General features: G+C 48.9%; 1 protein-coding gene across 1 annotated transcript in view; it reads right to left on the reverse strand.

Moving 5' to 3' along the window:
- LMCD1 (LIM and cysteine rich domains 1) overlaps positions 1–7230 on the reverse strand; it is a 58506-nt gene extending 51276 nt beyond the window's left edge. The window contains exon 1 of the mRNA XM_079794492.1: positions 6871–7230. Coding sequence (XP_079650618.1) covers positions 6871–6912 — 42 coding nt within the window. The 5' untranslated portion in view covers positions 6913–7230. The remainder of the gene's footprint in view (positions 1–6870) is intronic.
- Between the last annotated feature and the right edge of the window lie 8800 nt (positions 7231–16030).

Consider the following 16030-nt stretch of genomic DNA (forward strand, 5'->3'; position numbering starts at 1 on the left):
TTGTCATGGTTTTGCATATGATGAGGCCTGAGTATATTTATGGCTGGGTCTAAGTTTAGCTACAAAGAGAAGGTCCTGCAATCTGATAGCTTAGAAGCCACGTGTGACGTAGGTAAGCTGGACTTGCTCTTCCACGTTCCAGCACTTAACTACCTCGGGGATTTCTGCACGGTGCTCATGATGGGGATACCGGCAACAGCAGGAGGGATATATTTTGAGCACTTACTATGCATCTAGGCACTGTACCTGCTTTATCTCATTAACTATTATTTACAGGTAGGACTACTACTAACTCTTCTTTCTCCAGTGAGGAACCAGAGGTCCAGAAAAGAAAAGCGACTTGGCAAAGGTTGCAGACCTGGCAAATGGCAGAACACGAGTCACATCTAGATGCTATGCTTGCAAAGGTCATGTGATTGACCACTCCCTCTAAATGGCCTCTAAACCTTGTGGCCAAAGCTAAGTTCATAGCCAAAATGTTCACTTGACCTTCTGAGGATGTAAAGTTGAAATCACAGTATTCTGAGCATGGAAGTGAAGGAACATAGAAGATACCCTTTTCTCCTTTATTCATCAGAGATGCTGTGAGTCAATGCACCTCTCAGTTACTATCACATGTAAAATTTGGATACACCATTTCTCTCCCCCATATCCCATCTGCAACATTAAGGAACTGACCAAGCAGATCATTAGATTTGGCTCAGCTCTTTCATATAGCGACTCATTTGCATTTTCTCCAAAGACTGATGTCACAAAGAAGCCCGTATTTTAAAACAGGAGGAAGGAAAGAAAAACAACCCATAAAGAAATCACGTGGATTTGAAACAGCAACCGTGGGCTGGACCCCGGTGTTGCTTTGTCCTCCGAGAGCGAGTTGCCAAATGGAGCCTTTGGTTCCTGCCCCCTCAGCAATCGCATTTCCTTTTAAAGCATGTCCCGGTGGGGGCCTGCACCATGTTTTGCTTGGTCCTGATTCACGTGCTAGGGGTAGAGCATGAGTCAGCCTGACCAGGCATGGATACACAAGCTTATCCCTAGGCTGGAGTTTCCTGGAAGCTCTGGGCCTGGGATCTCTGCGAGTTTTTTCTTTTTCTTTTTTTCTTTCTGTCAAGTGTTACTGCTTCTTTAGTGATTCAGGATTACATTATATGATGCCTTAGATTGTCTCCCTGCCAGCCTACAACTCCTCCCTAGAGAATTCTACAAGGCTTCTAGAAAACTAGGAAGCAGGAGAAATCTAGAAGCCCTTGCTCTGTACCTGGAAAATGGCTTTGACTTGGTGTGGGTGGTAGTATACACCTGGTGATGACCTGGTGGTATCAGAGAGGTACAGATGCCTAGTGACATATGGCAAATGCTGGGTGGTTCCTGAATCTGACTATCACTGTGTAGGAAGGCCTTAATCTCCGTGAAGCTCATGGCAATGATCGTAATCCCTCTCCACCAGACCTCTGCTTCTTATTTCTTCTTGGAGTGGAAAGAGCTTAAGTTTCAGAATCAGAGAAGAATGGGTTTGTGTTCTTAACCTGCCATCTTCTGATCTTAGGCAAATGATTTAAACCAGGGGTCCTCAAACTTTTTAAACAGGGGGCCAGTTCACTGTCCCTCAGACTGTTGGAGGGCCAGACTATAGTTTTAAAAAAACTATGAACAATTTCCTATGCACACTGCACATATCTTATTTTGAAGTAAAAATAACAAAACGGCAAAAACACCCGCATGTGGCCCACGGGCTGTAGTTTGAGGACGCCTGATTTAAACCCTTAGTCTTAATTTACTCACGTTTGAAAAGGTCATTGATCGTTTCGCATGGTAGTCCTGAAGGCTAAATGGAATGAGATGTGAGAAAATGTCAACCGCCCTGTGTGCATTCAAGAAATGGCTTTCCTCCCTCCCTTTTGCCTTCCCTCGAACTTGTCTGCCCTAACAGAGAACAGACAAATCAGTCTCCCCGCAGAGTCCTGAGGGGCAAGAGCCAAATCAATGGTAAAAGTAAGACCACAAATGTAAAAGGGTTTGCTTCTCATATGAAAGAGCAGACAATGAGCCAAAGAGTTGATCTGGGAGTTTTACAAGGCTTTGCAGTTGCATTATTGTTTCTGTTTTTGTGAAAACAGTTGAATTTCTGTAGATCTGTGCCATTGATATATACGAAGCTCTGAGATGGGTTCGGGACACCCCAGGTTCCACGTGAAGTTAAGGAAATGGCATGAACTTGAGGGGCTCCTGTAGAAGTGCCTGACATCTGGTGAGATCCCCTGACATCTGGTGAGATCATGGCAGCTGCCAGCCCAATAAAAGCAGGGGATGGTGGAAGGTTGGGAGGAGGTATTTCCAGACAAAGGCACTTACAAAGCAACTGTCTCTTCTTCTGGGTGTCCTGAAAAGCTGCTCCACAATTCTGCTTTCAGTGAAACAGTTTTAGGCCTACTTTTCCGTAATCATTTGTTATTTGGGAGACAGCCTGGTAGACAGGAAAGGCCAACGTACTAGAAGGTTCCCATCCAAGGTCTGCCACTTCATGGAAAAGTGGCCTGTCCAACGTCACCCAGTGCATACATGCCTACAGTTATTATAACGACTCATCCCCTTGCCCCAAAACTTTCCTTATAATAAATATTTAAACCATGTTGGACGAACACTCGAGATATGAGAACTCCCAAGGTCTGTACTTAACAAGACAGATTTTCACTTTATTTTACACACACTATTTTGAGTAAGCAACTTGGAAAGAAAGAATGAGTCCCTTTTTAAAGTCAAATCAAATACCTCTGCTGAGGTTGACTCTAGTCCTCACCTGCTCCTTGCCTTATCCTCACCGCAAGTGGCAGAGTAGGGGTGAAAAAGAAAGGCACATGAGCCTGTCCCTCCTTCCTGGTCCCCGGCCTTTGCTGAATCCAACCTATTCTTTTTACTCCCTCATCACCTTTGGTCAGTTAATGTGGAGAGATTTAAACTATAGGACCTTCAGAGGGGAACGGGTAAGTCACCTTCCCACTGTCCTACTTGTAGAAGGCCTTGGAGCTGAGATGCTTAGATTAAAGCCTAGAGGTGCTGTGTGATTAAGCCTTCCCCTGCCTCCCTTCACCACAGGAGGCAGATGCATAGGCAAAAGCCAATCATCAGCCCCCAACCCTACATATTCAGACACATCTGCACAATATGACAAGCACCTGCAATTTACAAAGTAAAGGCTTCAGCATCTGTTTGGGGGCATTGTTTAAGAAGGTCTTAGATAATTTATTTTGTTTTCCTTTCCTTTCTTCCTTTTTTTTTTTTTTTTAACTAAGGCTCTCTTTGGGGCCAAGTTGCTCGTACACCTATGGGCATGTCTCCAATGCTGTGGCTATTAAGGTCTTTAAGTGACAGCTTAATATATTTCTAAGATTGAGGGAGCCAACGACAATTCTCGAGGAGCCGTGTTTACGTTGGATCTGCTCACCCAGGCGACATGCCAGCAGTTTTGCACGTTGCAGGAACTGGAGGTGAAAGCAGGAAGGGCTGAGTACAGAGGGGAGGAGAAAGCTGAAGGACAGGAAAGCCAAGAGGGATAGGATGTGGACAGGATGGAGGGAGACGCCCAGCTGGCAATGCGCTCAGAAGAACCATCATTGAATGCTCCCCTGACATTGGGCTGAGGGGTGAAAAATAGAACCTTTTGGAGCCAGTCCATTGGCACACCCTCAGTCAACAGCGAGCATGCTCTTAGATCTCTTTGTCCTAGTCCTTTCGGAATTCCTGCAAGTTCCTTGGCAGCCGAGGGGCCTGTATACTTGCAAAGCCCAATGGGCTTCAGCACAGGTTCTCAGCGACCTCAGATAAGAAGCAAGATCCCTCTGGACCTCAGAGTGTCCTTATCTAAAAAGTGAAAAGAGTTCCATGTTCCATGTATCTGCTGGGCTAGAATGAAGGTCAGATCATTGGTCCTTGTCCTAGCTCATCAAGGCAGAGCAATGGGCTTTGGTTCAGCCAAATGAAAATTAGTTGCTCTGGACACTTATAAAAAAAAAAGTGTGTCCTTCATTCACCCAAAGACTCCTTTCAGCATTCACACACCCATGGAAATATACCACCGCCAGTGACAATAATAATGGCTGACTCTATTTAAGAGCTCATGTGCTAAGTCCCTTTGTATATATCATCTCATTTAATAACCACAATCCTCTTGGGAAGTAGATGCTGCTACTGTCTCCCCAATTTTCAGCAGAGGGCACAGACCCAGAAGCTAATTAGCTTGCCCAAGAGCACACAGGTAGTAAGTGGCAGAGCAGGGATTTGAACCCAGATCTGGTTACATGAATACCAGTACCCCAAATTCTTAAATACACTTAATAAACAACAGAAGAACAAATCCACAATAAGGGTTGATTCCACCAAGAGAAATGGCATGTGGCCTTCAAGGCCCTTTGTTACCAAGCGGTGCCGGCTATTTCGTCATTCTCAGGGAATGCTGTGTTACAAGACCTCTCTTCCCCCAGCGGGAAAACAACTCAAGAGCATCCATCCAGTGGGAACACTGGACTTGGCAAGAGGAGACGAGGTAGGGAGCTGTTTCTAAGCTCCGTCACTAACTGTTTGTGACCCATGGTGAGTCCCTCGGTCTGTCTAGGGTTGATCAGATGACCTCCAAGACTACTCCAGTTGTTATGTGTTTTATGTTCTCTCCTGAAGACCTTTTTATGACTTTCCAGCTTCCGGGGGCGGGGGGGGGGGGCGGTATTGGGGGGTGTAGGGCAGTAGAGACAGCTTATATGCCATTTAAAATCATTTCTCATTTTGTAAATAGGTCCCTTGAAGCTCTAAGAGTCTATGACATCATTCTGAGATGCCTACATGTGATTATGCACTCGGATGCCAAATGTTATAACACCCCCCCGCTTGTTGCAGTTTTAACAAGTAAATATGCAATGGAAGCTTTTCAGCATGCCCTGGATATGATATAGTATTCGCTCAGCAAACAGAGCTTCTCCCCCACCCCCTTCCCTTGACTCTTTGAGTTGAAGACATTGGTTAAGCTACAAAGTGGCGATCTTCCTACTGATTGTCACAGGCCCAAGAGGTAAAAAATATCTGCCCTTTCATCTCTACCCACCACATTCTTTCTCTAAGCCTGTAATTGGATCTAAATGAAAAATAAACCCTTTGCAGGCCGAGGAAGTTGACGCCAGAGGGGACAAGAAGGAGAACATGTCCCACCTCTAACCTAGATAATCACACTCTCCGATGCAAAGAAAAAGAAAAGCAAGACAGGGAATGTAGTCCAGAATATATATCGTAAGAACTTGTTCAGTGACAGATGGTTACTAGACTTGCCGCGGAGATCCATCATAGGGTACATACAGGGTGGGGCAAAGGTAGGTTTACAGTTGTTCATATGGAAAATAATACAATAATTAATAATACAAGAATAAACGGTTCCACAGACCCTCAACTGTAAAGTGAGTCGAAAGTGTGGTGAGAATTCCATGGAAGGAGAGAGGACCTGATTCTGCAAATAGTCCGGCAAATGCAAGGGGGCACGGTGCATTCCAGAGAAAGGCCCGGATGAGGGCTGACTGGGTGTCGACGTTCCGAAGGGCCCGCTGGACTCCGCGGGGGAGTCGCCGCAGGTCAGCGGTGCGGGGGCACAGCTATAAATCAGATGCGTGAATACTGCGCCTCTAAGTGGCTGGGCTTGCATTTTAATTTTGATTCTGACATAATTTCCTTTTTTCCCCCCCTTCTCATTCTACCCCGCAGGTCATGGCAGCAGATGTCTAAGGAGGACTTTGCCCTGCAAGACCAAGTCCTCTGAAGTCTGAGTTTTAAAAATAACCGATTTGGAACTTCTTGGAGCACCTCTCTATTTAGTACAGAGGATACTGCCCCGTTCATGAATCCCTCAATAAAGCCAGTTAGGTCTTTTTAAAAAGGGGGTGGTGGAGGCAGAGACAGCCTTAGGAGATTAACCGGTACCGTACCATCACTGTGACTGTGCTGGTGGGTGGGGTGGGGACCATCATCCCGGCATTGGAAACGGGAAGAGGGGCTCCGAAAAGTGACTGTCCATATGGGGCAGCTCAGAAGAGGCAGGGCCAGGGCTTCAATGTTGTCTTTCCTTATTCCCTGCCGCCTGCTGGGACCAGCTCTGTCTGACCCCGGGCCTCCGTTTCTCCCTGGGCCAAGGATGTCTGCTCCCTTCCAGCTCCTGTCCTGTAAGCCTCCGGCCTGTGCCCTCTCCCCCACAGCATTCAGGTAAGTAACTGGTGGGTGTTGGAGCTGCGGGCCCAGCCGCAGGCCCCTCCTGCAGTAATTCACCCATGACCTTCTGGGCTCCTGGCCAGCCCTTCTTGAAAGGGAAACGTGCAGACCTCGGGGACAAATTAGTTCCCCTGTGCTGGAACCGCGGCCACTGCCAACATCACCAACTGAAAAACCGTGTGGAAAACACAGAGCACCAGGGTGGCAGCGAACGGGGGAATTCCTTGTGAGTAAACAGTACAAGCCAGTCCCCCGCCCCCCAACCTTCACCCCAATCGCTAGAGGGGGAAGGGAGAGGGAGAGGTAGGGTTCCCCCTCCCCCTACACACCATTGGATTACCATGTAAAAAAAGGTTCTCACCTTCTTTAAATTTTAATTAGCATTACCAAAGAACTAAGACTCCTTGCAAACACTTTACACCAGGGCTTTTGGTGGTGGTTGTTTGTTTGTTTTTATTCCTGAAGGGGTGCCTATTAGTTTAAACAAGTATTCCCAACTATTCTGTTTTCTGTGAAGTCTTGGAATTTAGTGAGTTTCCTTCTTGCTTCCAGCTAAGTCTCCAGGAACGCCTGGGAGAGGGAACCGGGAGAAGAAAACGTCTGGGTAAGAACAGACATATCGCAGCTCACCTTGTGGACTCCCGGGTTGAGGTCCTTGGCCACCTTCGCCATCCTCTCTGGGCTGGAGAAGCAGCGCCTTGGCTTCTCAGGCGGAGGCGCGAGGGCGCTCAGCCGGGACAGCGCTGGCTGAATGGCCAAGTTCGCGGGCCCAGGCGGAGCTCTGCGCGCAGCGGGGCGCGGCGGGCCCTTTAATTGGAGAGTGGGACTCCCTCTAAAACCTCGCCAGCCAATCCGCGCGGGCGCTCGCACTGGGCCGGCCAATCCCAGCGCGCAGCTTCCCCCCTCCCTCTGGGCGGCCCGGGCTGGGCTGGAGGCTGCCGCAGAGCTGGGGCTGCCCTGATGTCAGTGCAGCGGCCCCTGCCAGCCCCCGCGGCTCGCGTCCGTCCCTGGAGCGGCAGGAACCCGTCCCCACGCCCTTCTCCTTTAAAGGACAACGGGCAGAGGGAGGGGCGGGCCGCCGGACGCGATTCATTCAGGTCAAAAGGGAGAGTGATCAAACAGGAAGGCGGAGATATTTTTAGTGAGTTGGGTCCAAAAATAAATGCTGAGCTATGTTCCCCTCCCACCTCTTCTGCCTGATCGTCCTCGGAGGGGTACAGCCGAGGGGAGGGCAGGTGGTTTGCAGCGGCATCGCCTTGGCTGGCTCCCTTTCCCCAAACCTGGGCAAATTCTCCAATCCCCAGAGAGGAGGTGAGCGGACCAGCGAGTCATGCGTATTTTAACTTGATGTTTGTAAAATATGAATCTGCCTCTCCTGACTTGCTCTGGTGTAAATCCTCCTGCTTCCGCGGGAAGAGAAGACCATCCTGATTTTATGAATGCCGAGATGTACATCTTCACTCCCATCGGCGTGTTTTCTTACTGTGTCCTTGCGGTCCTCTCATTACCACGAGGACGATCGATCGCTCCCATTTGACAGGTGGAGAAATATGATCAGAGGGGGTACCTGGTCTGAAGTGGAACTCTCCAGCAAGGCTTTAACCCGGGACGGAGAGGGAGAACTCACCTGGGGAGAAGGGGCACAGGATTACAAACCATAATTCAGGACATTTGTGCTGCAGCATCTAACAACTCCTGTAAGACAGCACTGGCCAGGCTCCCCTCTATGCCCTGTTGTCTGCCTGTAAGTCCACATTCCTCTATTGAGCCAGTTCCAGGGACCTGGGCTCCCACACGCATCTTCCCTGCCAGGACAGAGGACTACACACAAGCCCCATCTCACTCTGGGGAGAAAACTGCTCTTTCTGTGGGTTCCATCCTGAAACCCACATTGGCAGTGCTAGACACCAGGCTCAGGTGGCTAAAATAAAACCTGGCTGCAGAGGGGCTGAAGGGTGGTGGTGTTTCAAAGCACACCATGTGGGATTGATTTGGGGGTGCAGGGGGAGCTGCAGTGCAGGCCACACCCTAGGACCTTCTTCTTGGAGGCCCTTTCCTTCTTAAAGCCTTTTGGTTCTTAACAGATCATCAGCCCCAGCAACCACAAGCCTTGACTAGTGATCCCAAATGGTGATCCCACACTCCTGGAAAAGGCTTTCTGTTGGTGACTCCCTTTTTGCAAGACCCGGGGTGGCCTTTTTCTTCTTTCATGGAATTCTGCTGTCGTTGGTGTTTGTCTTGCTTGCTTCCCAGCTATAGCCACAACCACAGCATGTAATAGATGTTCAGAACACGTGTTGAATGAACGGAGGCTGGAGTCTGGTTTTTAATCCGCAGTGAGCAGGCAACGTGGACTAGGGAGAGAGGGTGCAATGCTACCCCTGGCCTGGCTTGCCCAAACTTCCACGGTGGGCTGCATGTTAAGCCGGTGTGTAAATAAAGCAATCCATCGCCAACAGAAGCCTGGCCGAGAGAGGTTTCCACGAGAACAGGCCTTTCGGTAGCAAATGCTAGGAACAACAGGGCTGCACTGAGCTGTCCTGCCCGAAGGCCTTCTGTTGGCGCCAGGAGAAGAACAAAGGCAAGCCTTGTCCCGTGCAAGCTGGCAGAAACCGCCCAGCGACCGCATTTCCCACTCCCCTCCCGGGCACCTTCTTGCCCCATCTTGAGAGATCATTGTTCCGTGGAATAATTCTAATGTTGTTAACTTTAACACCGTTACCTCCAAACACAACACTCCCCCCCCTTCTCCTAATTTTTACCCTTGGCCCCAGTTTCAATTAAGGAAGCGGATATTGTGGCTGATTCTCCGAGTGTGAGAATCCCGGGCTACTGCTTGGAGTGGCTCGAACTCTCCTTTCTGGAAGAGAACGTGTGGTGGCTGACAGGTGATCCTGCTGCCTGCCGGAGCTCGCTCTCTCCCCAGCTGAGGATGCTGACTCGGACCCTGCGAGCCAAATGTTCCAGGAGACCAACAGAGCTTTTGTGGACACCTGGACAGACTGCTGTTATTTGGGGCTGTTCTGGAAAATGGAGGCAATGTGGCCAGTACCCTTCAGCCTCACTCCAACTCTGGGTCCATGTGCTTCCCTGGGAGAACAAATGAGGTCTCTGTTCCAGGCTGGAACAGCAGAGAGATGACTTCCCCAAGGTTCATTGCTTTGTGATGCTGGGGCTTATTAGAGGCTTCACTCATTAGAAGCTTCATTCATCCATCCAGCAGTTTGGGGGCACCTGCCTTAAGCCAAGCCCCATGCTGGGTACTGGGGACATCCAGGTAAATGAAAGAATCTCTCCCTTTCAATAATATCTTGGTCTTATAAATATCCCTAAGGCTCTCTGGTATATTTATAAGATGCTCTCTTATTTGAACTTCAAGACAACCACTCTGGGGGGAAATGGGGATTGGGGACAGTCAAGGGCTCTGTCCAGGGTCACACAACCAGTAAGTGGCAGAACTGAAATTCAAACTCGGAGTTTCTACCTCCAGACCATGTCCTTTCAGTTACACCACTGCCTCCTAAAGTGACCGTCGAGGACTGATTGTAGGGAAAAAGAATGGGTGCCTGGTAAGATGGGGGCGTGGCCCTCATCATTAGAACTGGGTTTGTCCTAACTGGGATTTTTGACCTATGCTCTTTTCACCATTCATTCATTTATTCCTTCATGCATTCAACAAATGGTGACCTGAGAACTACAATGGGCTGGGTCCTGAGCTGTGAATACAAAAGACAGTGAATAAGACAGGAAAGATTCTGCCTCACATGGCTTCTGTTGGGGGTGGGGGGGTTGGGGGGGCGGGGGGAGACAGGCATTCAGCAGGCGAGCAGATAATTAAATAAGGTAACTGAGTAAGGATGGCAACAAGTGCCTTGGGGGGCACAAATGGAGGAAGAGTTTACTAGATGTGTGACTCCTTCAAATCAGGTGGTCCAGGAAGGCCTGACGGAGGAGGTGACATGTGAGCAGAGACCTGAAGAAGGAGAATGAGTCAGCTATGAGTAGAGCCACCATGGAAAGAAAATTCCAGAAGGTTGGAGTCATGAGTACAAAGACTCAAGATGGACATGCACTTGCTACGTCAGAGGGATCATAAGGTCAGCCTGGCTGAGGGCAGTGAGGGTCAGGGAGAATGTACGAGAGGACCTGAGACAGGTCGTCAGGGGTTAGGTCCTGTTGGGCCCTGTAGGTCACACTAGGGGGTTTTAAATTTTTATCTGAGAACAGTAAGAAGCTATAGATCATTGCTTTCCAACTGAGATATAATGTGCACCATATGCCATTTTACAATGTTTAGTAGCCACATTTAAAAAAGTGAAAAGAAACAGGTGAACTATTTATATTTTATTTAACCCAAAACATTGCGCAGTATGACTGATATAAAATGTTATCGAGATGTTTTACAGTCTTTCTTTCATGCTACACCTTTGAAGTTAGGTGTGTCTTATATTTCAGGCCATCTCAGTTGAGATCAGCCACGTTGCAAATGCTCAATAGCTACCGTATTGGACAGAGAAATTATAGAGAGTGTTAAGCAGGGGTGTGGCAATATCTGATTTACCAGTTAACTCACAGCAAGGACACCCAAGAAGTACTAATAGTAGAAACCTGGCTAGTAACAACCCCTCATTATCAGATGGTGAGACCGAGAGGCTGGGCACCCATAGCTGAGTGTCTGGTCTACTCTGTTTCAAGCACTTTGCTGGGAGGGATAGTCATTTGTCCAAAATCACAAAGCTAGAAGGAGGATAAGCAGAACCTTGAACCCAGATCTTTTGGGTTCATGCTAGATAGTTTAGGAAATCCCAATAACCCTCGCTCACAATGATGATTTTTTAAATTGTTACAATGTAGCAAGCATGGCTTAGTTAAGTGATAGCTTCTCTTTGGTTATGATTTTTATACTATATTTTTTCACATAGTATATTAATAGTGTACTAATTGATATAAATATGTATACCATGAACCACATAATGTATTTTAATTTGTATCCACTTGGACCATCATTTGTACCATATTTATGTGAATTGTTCAGAGTTTAACATTTTTGGTTTCTTACCTGCCATTCTTACAGTAACTTTAATTTTAGAATAACTACTTAATTTTTTCCATATTTTTGGATGCCCTCCTAGATCAAGAAAGACGTTGCCTTTAAGGCCCAAACATCAGGATAAAAACGAAACATGATTGTTGGAACCAAGTATTCCCCTGCCTCATAGCCTGTCTTTGGCAGGGACAGGGAAAGACACAAGGAGATCCGCCCATGGGGAAGGAGCACTGGGCCAGGAGTCCAGAGCCCTGCATTTGGATCCTCGCTTTGCTAACAGTGGTGTGGCTGACCATCATCTGCAAGGCCACGTACAACGCAGATTTGTTATTGTTTACCCTTTGGCAAGTGATCCCTTTGGTCTGAGGAGCAGATCCATCTCCCACCTGATGGCGTGGTGGAGCCATTCCCTTCTGGGCCAGGTAGACAAGAGAGCGGAAAGAGCACAGGATTCAGACCCAGAAAATCTCTGTGTGTTTCAGCTTTGTCCCGGGGGCGAGCTCAGCGATTTGGGCAATATATTTAAGAGTCTATGAAAAATGAGGATAATGATCTTTACTCCTCCTGCCTTATGAAGTATATTCACATATCCTATATAATAAAGAGGGAATATGCAAATTGACCCTCATGCTCTTGCACAAGATGGCCGCCCCATGTGGTCAAAGATGGCCACCACAAATGGCTGGCAGAGGAGGGCAGTTGGGGGTGACCAGGCCTGCAGGAGAGGGCAGTTGGGGTCAATCTGGCCAGCAGGGGAGCAGTTAGGCATCAATCAAGCTGGCTGGGGAGTGGTTAGGGGGTGATCAGGCTGGCAGGCAGGCAAGAGGTTGGGAGCCAGCAGTTCTAGATTGTGAGAGGGATGTCCGACTGCCGGTTTAGGCCGAGAGGGTACAGGTTGGGCTGAGGGACACACACCCCCATGCACGAATTTTGTGCACCGGGCCTCTAGTTCATCTATAATTGTCCACAGTAGGTGGAATTCCGATGACCCAGGCCTTTGCGTGATCCTCTCCCCGTGAGTGTGGGTGGTACCTGTCACTTACTTGTAATCCATAGAATGAGGCAAAGATGGTGGGATTTTTGGGAAAAGTGAAGGGATTTAGCAAATGTAATTAAAGTCCGTAATAGGTTCATCAAAAGGGAGATGTCCTCAGTGGGCCTAACTTAACCAGGTGAGCCCTTTAAAAGAAAGTCTGTGTAAGTCAGAGACAGGAGAGCTCTCTGCTTAGATGCTGCTGGCCTTAAGGAAGCTGCCATGCGCCCTACATCTGTAAGGAAATGGGTTCTGCCAACACCACGTGAACTTGAAAGAGGAGCCAAGCCTCAGAGGAGACCCCAGCCCCAGCTGAACCCTTGAGACCTGGATCATAGCCATGTGAGACCCTGAGCAGAGGACCCTTCTAAGCCATGTCTGAACTCCTAACTGATGGAAACTATGAGATGATAAATGAGTGTTGTTCTAAGCTGCTGAGTTCATGGTCCTTTGGTGCATAGCACAGAAAACATTCTCATGATTCTTGGGTCTGTTTTAAAGGTTTAATTCTCTGCTACTTTTTTTTTTTTTTTCTGCTACTTCTTGGAGTGAAGTTTGGTGCCTCTTTTTAAAAATACCCTTGCTTCTCGTAATTCTTGAAGCTTCCTGGGGCAACAAGTTACATGCGTCGAGTAGCTCCTTTTTAAACTAGCATTTACTCTTTATCTCGGAGAGGGTTCTAGTGGTGGTGGTGGTGTTGGTGGTGGTGGTGGTGGTGGAACCATATTGCACGTTAAAATTCCATAGGTATATGCCCTGACCAGTTTGGCTCAGTGGATAGAGTGTCGGCCTGCGGACTGAAGGGTCCCAGGTTCGATTCCGGTCAAGGGCATGTACCTTGGTTGCGGGCACATCCCCAGTAGGAGGTGTGCAGTAGGCAGCTGATTGATGTTTCTCTCTCATTGATGTTCTAACTCTCTATCCCTCTCCCTTCCTCTCCATAAAAAATCAATAAAATATATTTTAAAAAAATTCCATAGGTATAATATTTCACGCTACACTCAGCCTACCCATCGTGTGTGTGTGTGTGTGTGTGTGTGTGTGTGTGTGTGTTATCATCTGGTTTCTGCAGCAGCTCCTCTGGGTCGCAGGAAGGAAGTGAACAGGTGAGGTGAATGCGTGCCTGGTATTTTCTATATGCTGTCAGTACTTTATGAGGTTAAATTGTGTGTGTGTGTGTGTGTGTGTGTGTGTGTGTGTTTGTTAATTTTTGATTTAATAAAGTTTTATTTTTCAAAATGCACAGCTGGTGGGACCTGCTGTTCATGCATCTTCACCAGCAGCTGGGACATGCGCCCCGCGGTGTTTCTGGCGCACGTTACTTGAGCTCTGTGCTTGGACACTGGTTTAATGAGTCCTTTCCTACGGGCTCCTGCAGGGCTGCCCTGGCCCAGGAGCCCAGGATGGTCAGTCTCTCAGCGACAAGGCTGGGCTCTAGGCTGAGAGTTGGGAACTTCCTTACAGAGTTTGTCATTTGTTGCTCTGACACATCCGAGTAGGTTACTGAGCTTGCCCTGAACCGTGCCTTGGTGTTCTTCTTTTGGGCCTTGCCCCAGATTTGCTCCCTGGGTCTTTGTCTTTCTAGGCCCACGCTCCTGCATCTTTCTTCTCGGCCCCTCGGGGCGGCAGAGCGAGCTCCGAGAGCTGGGCTCCCGCTGCAGCCTGGCTAAGGTGCTGAGCTGTGGGATGAAAAGGAAGTGCTGCTCACAAACAGGCCTAGAAAACGCCGCCGGCAGCCAGTGGGTGGGGCAGAGGGTGCATTGTTCAGCCTTAAAGCAACCCCAGGTGGTCGAGGTTGTGGTTCCCAGTTACAGGTGAGAAACAGGCTCTGCTCAAGCCTCAGAGCTAATCAGGATCCAAACCCAGCTGGGTTCACTGAGGAGCCGCTGGGCAGCGTGAGGGCTCGGCCGGGGGAAGGGGGAGACAGGACCCAGGCCTGGGGGCACCCTGGATGTCCTCAGGTCCCTCCAGAGCCCCTCCTTCCCGGCTCCTCCGCTCTGCCTGGGAGGCTGACCTGCTCCAGCACCGGCCTCCCGTCGGTTCAGCCAGCAGGGGCTCCGGCGGAGGTCAGGTGGGTGCCCTTAATTTCTCCACTTCGCCGCTGCCGGCCTGGGTGTTGAAGGTGGTGGTGTTTCTCCTAGAGTCGCAGCTCTGGCCGCCTGGGGACAGCTCTCCCTCTGAGCCCCTTGGGCCTGGGGCGTCCCTGCTTCCTGGCTTCCTGCTGTCACTGGCCTGGGGTGCTTCCTCCTCCCTAGTGAGTTCCTTGAACCCTGTTTTTTCCTTCGTCAATAGGCCCTTTGTTACTCTCCCTTCGCGGAGGGTCCTGACCCATATGGAAGCCAAAGGGGGGGTCTAGGTGATGCCTCGCCCACCTTCCCTAGGCTGTTGAGATATAGGCTGCCCGGTCTGTTTCTCATATAGTCTTTTTGCCATTGGCACGTTAATTCGTTAAAAGGAATTGGGATTTGGCACCTAATTAGAACAGGAAAACCAGGTAGAAGTGCTGGGAGAGGCAAAAAGTAAATTTGGGGGCTTTCTCATGGCTGCTCTTGTGTCATGAGAAGATTGCGGAGTTTTCCTTTGGCCACTGACAGTGACAGTAGATATTTCACTCCCTGTGCCTCAGTCTCCGCATCTGTAAAAATGGGTTCGTTGTGAGGAGTGAGTGTGGGCTGTGTGCAGAAGCCTGGTCTAAGCCCTGACGGCCTTTCCAAGTGTGGAGTGCCTCCAGGCCAGGGTTCCAGCTAACAGGAAGCCAGCCTTGACTCTTTGGAGATGAGGCTTGGGTGTGAGACGCTGGGGAATGTGCAGCGCTTTGCCGGGCTGGGCCCTCTGTAGCTTGAATCAATATGATTTGCTGACCTGCGTGGGGTTTGCAGTGAGATGCAGCAAAATCCGTGTTGTGTTCTACTAGTACATGCCCATTGGTGGTGAGGTGTTGGTGTGACTCACTATATAGGCGTAGAGGTTAGTACTGCGACTCCAAGTTCCTAGTCTAAGGATGATTTTGATCTTTGGAGGAGGGGCGTTTTGGGTGGGGTGGACTAGCTTGGAGGTTCTGGGTGGTGGGTGTAACAGTGGCCTCTCAAAGGGGAGATTTTCCAGCCTCAAAGGGCATGCCCAGGATAATTGGTACCAAGTGCCATTTCTGAGCTACTATCAATATGACTTTCCCACTCTCTAAGGGCGGTTTCACTGTATCCTCCCAACACCTTGAAGCAGGTGGTCTTATTCCCATTTATAGAAGAGCAAACTGAGCCCCAGTGACATTAATTTTCCCCAGGTTACAATTCAGGTTGCAGAACCTGAATTTGGATCCACGTGTACGAGACTCCAAAGTTGTTACTGATAAAACCTATGAAACAACAACTAAAGCACCAGCAACCATTGCTTGGGCTGTCTACCACCTGCCAAACTCTGCTAATCACATGTACTCCCTGTGCTATAGGGTCTGCATCCCTGGCATGGAAGTGAGAGAAATTTCATCTCCCTGCCACACACCCACACCTAACCCCTGTGGTCTACTTGTAGGTAACCCTCAGCAACCTAATTATGGGGGCTGTTTAGAATAAAATTCAATTTTAGCATAAGAGTCTACTCATCAGGCCTGCTCAACCCATCAGAAAATCTCTAATGAGTGAGGGGCTGGGGAGCATCATGGCACCCCTGTTTCTCAGGAGAAGTTAGGAGACAAAGGAGATAAAAATCAG

Source organism: Cnephaeus nilssonii (genome assembly GCF_951640355.1).
Source record: "Cnephaeus nilssonii genome assembly, chromosome: 17".
Taxonomy (NCBI): Eukaryota; Metazoa; Chordata; class Mammalia; order Chiroptera; family Vespertilionidae; genus Cnephaeus; species Cnephaeus nilssonii.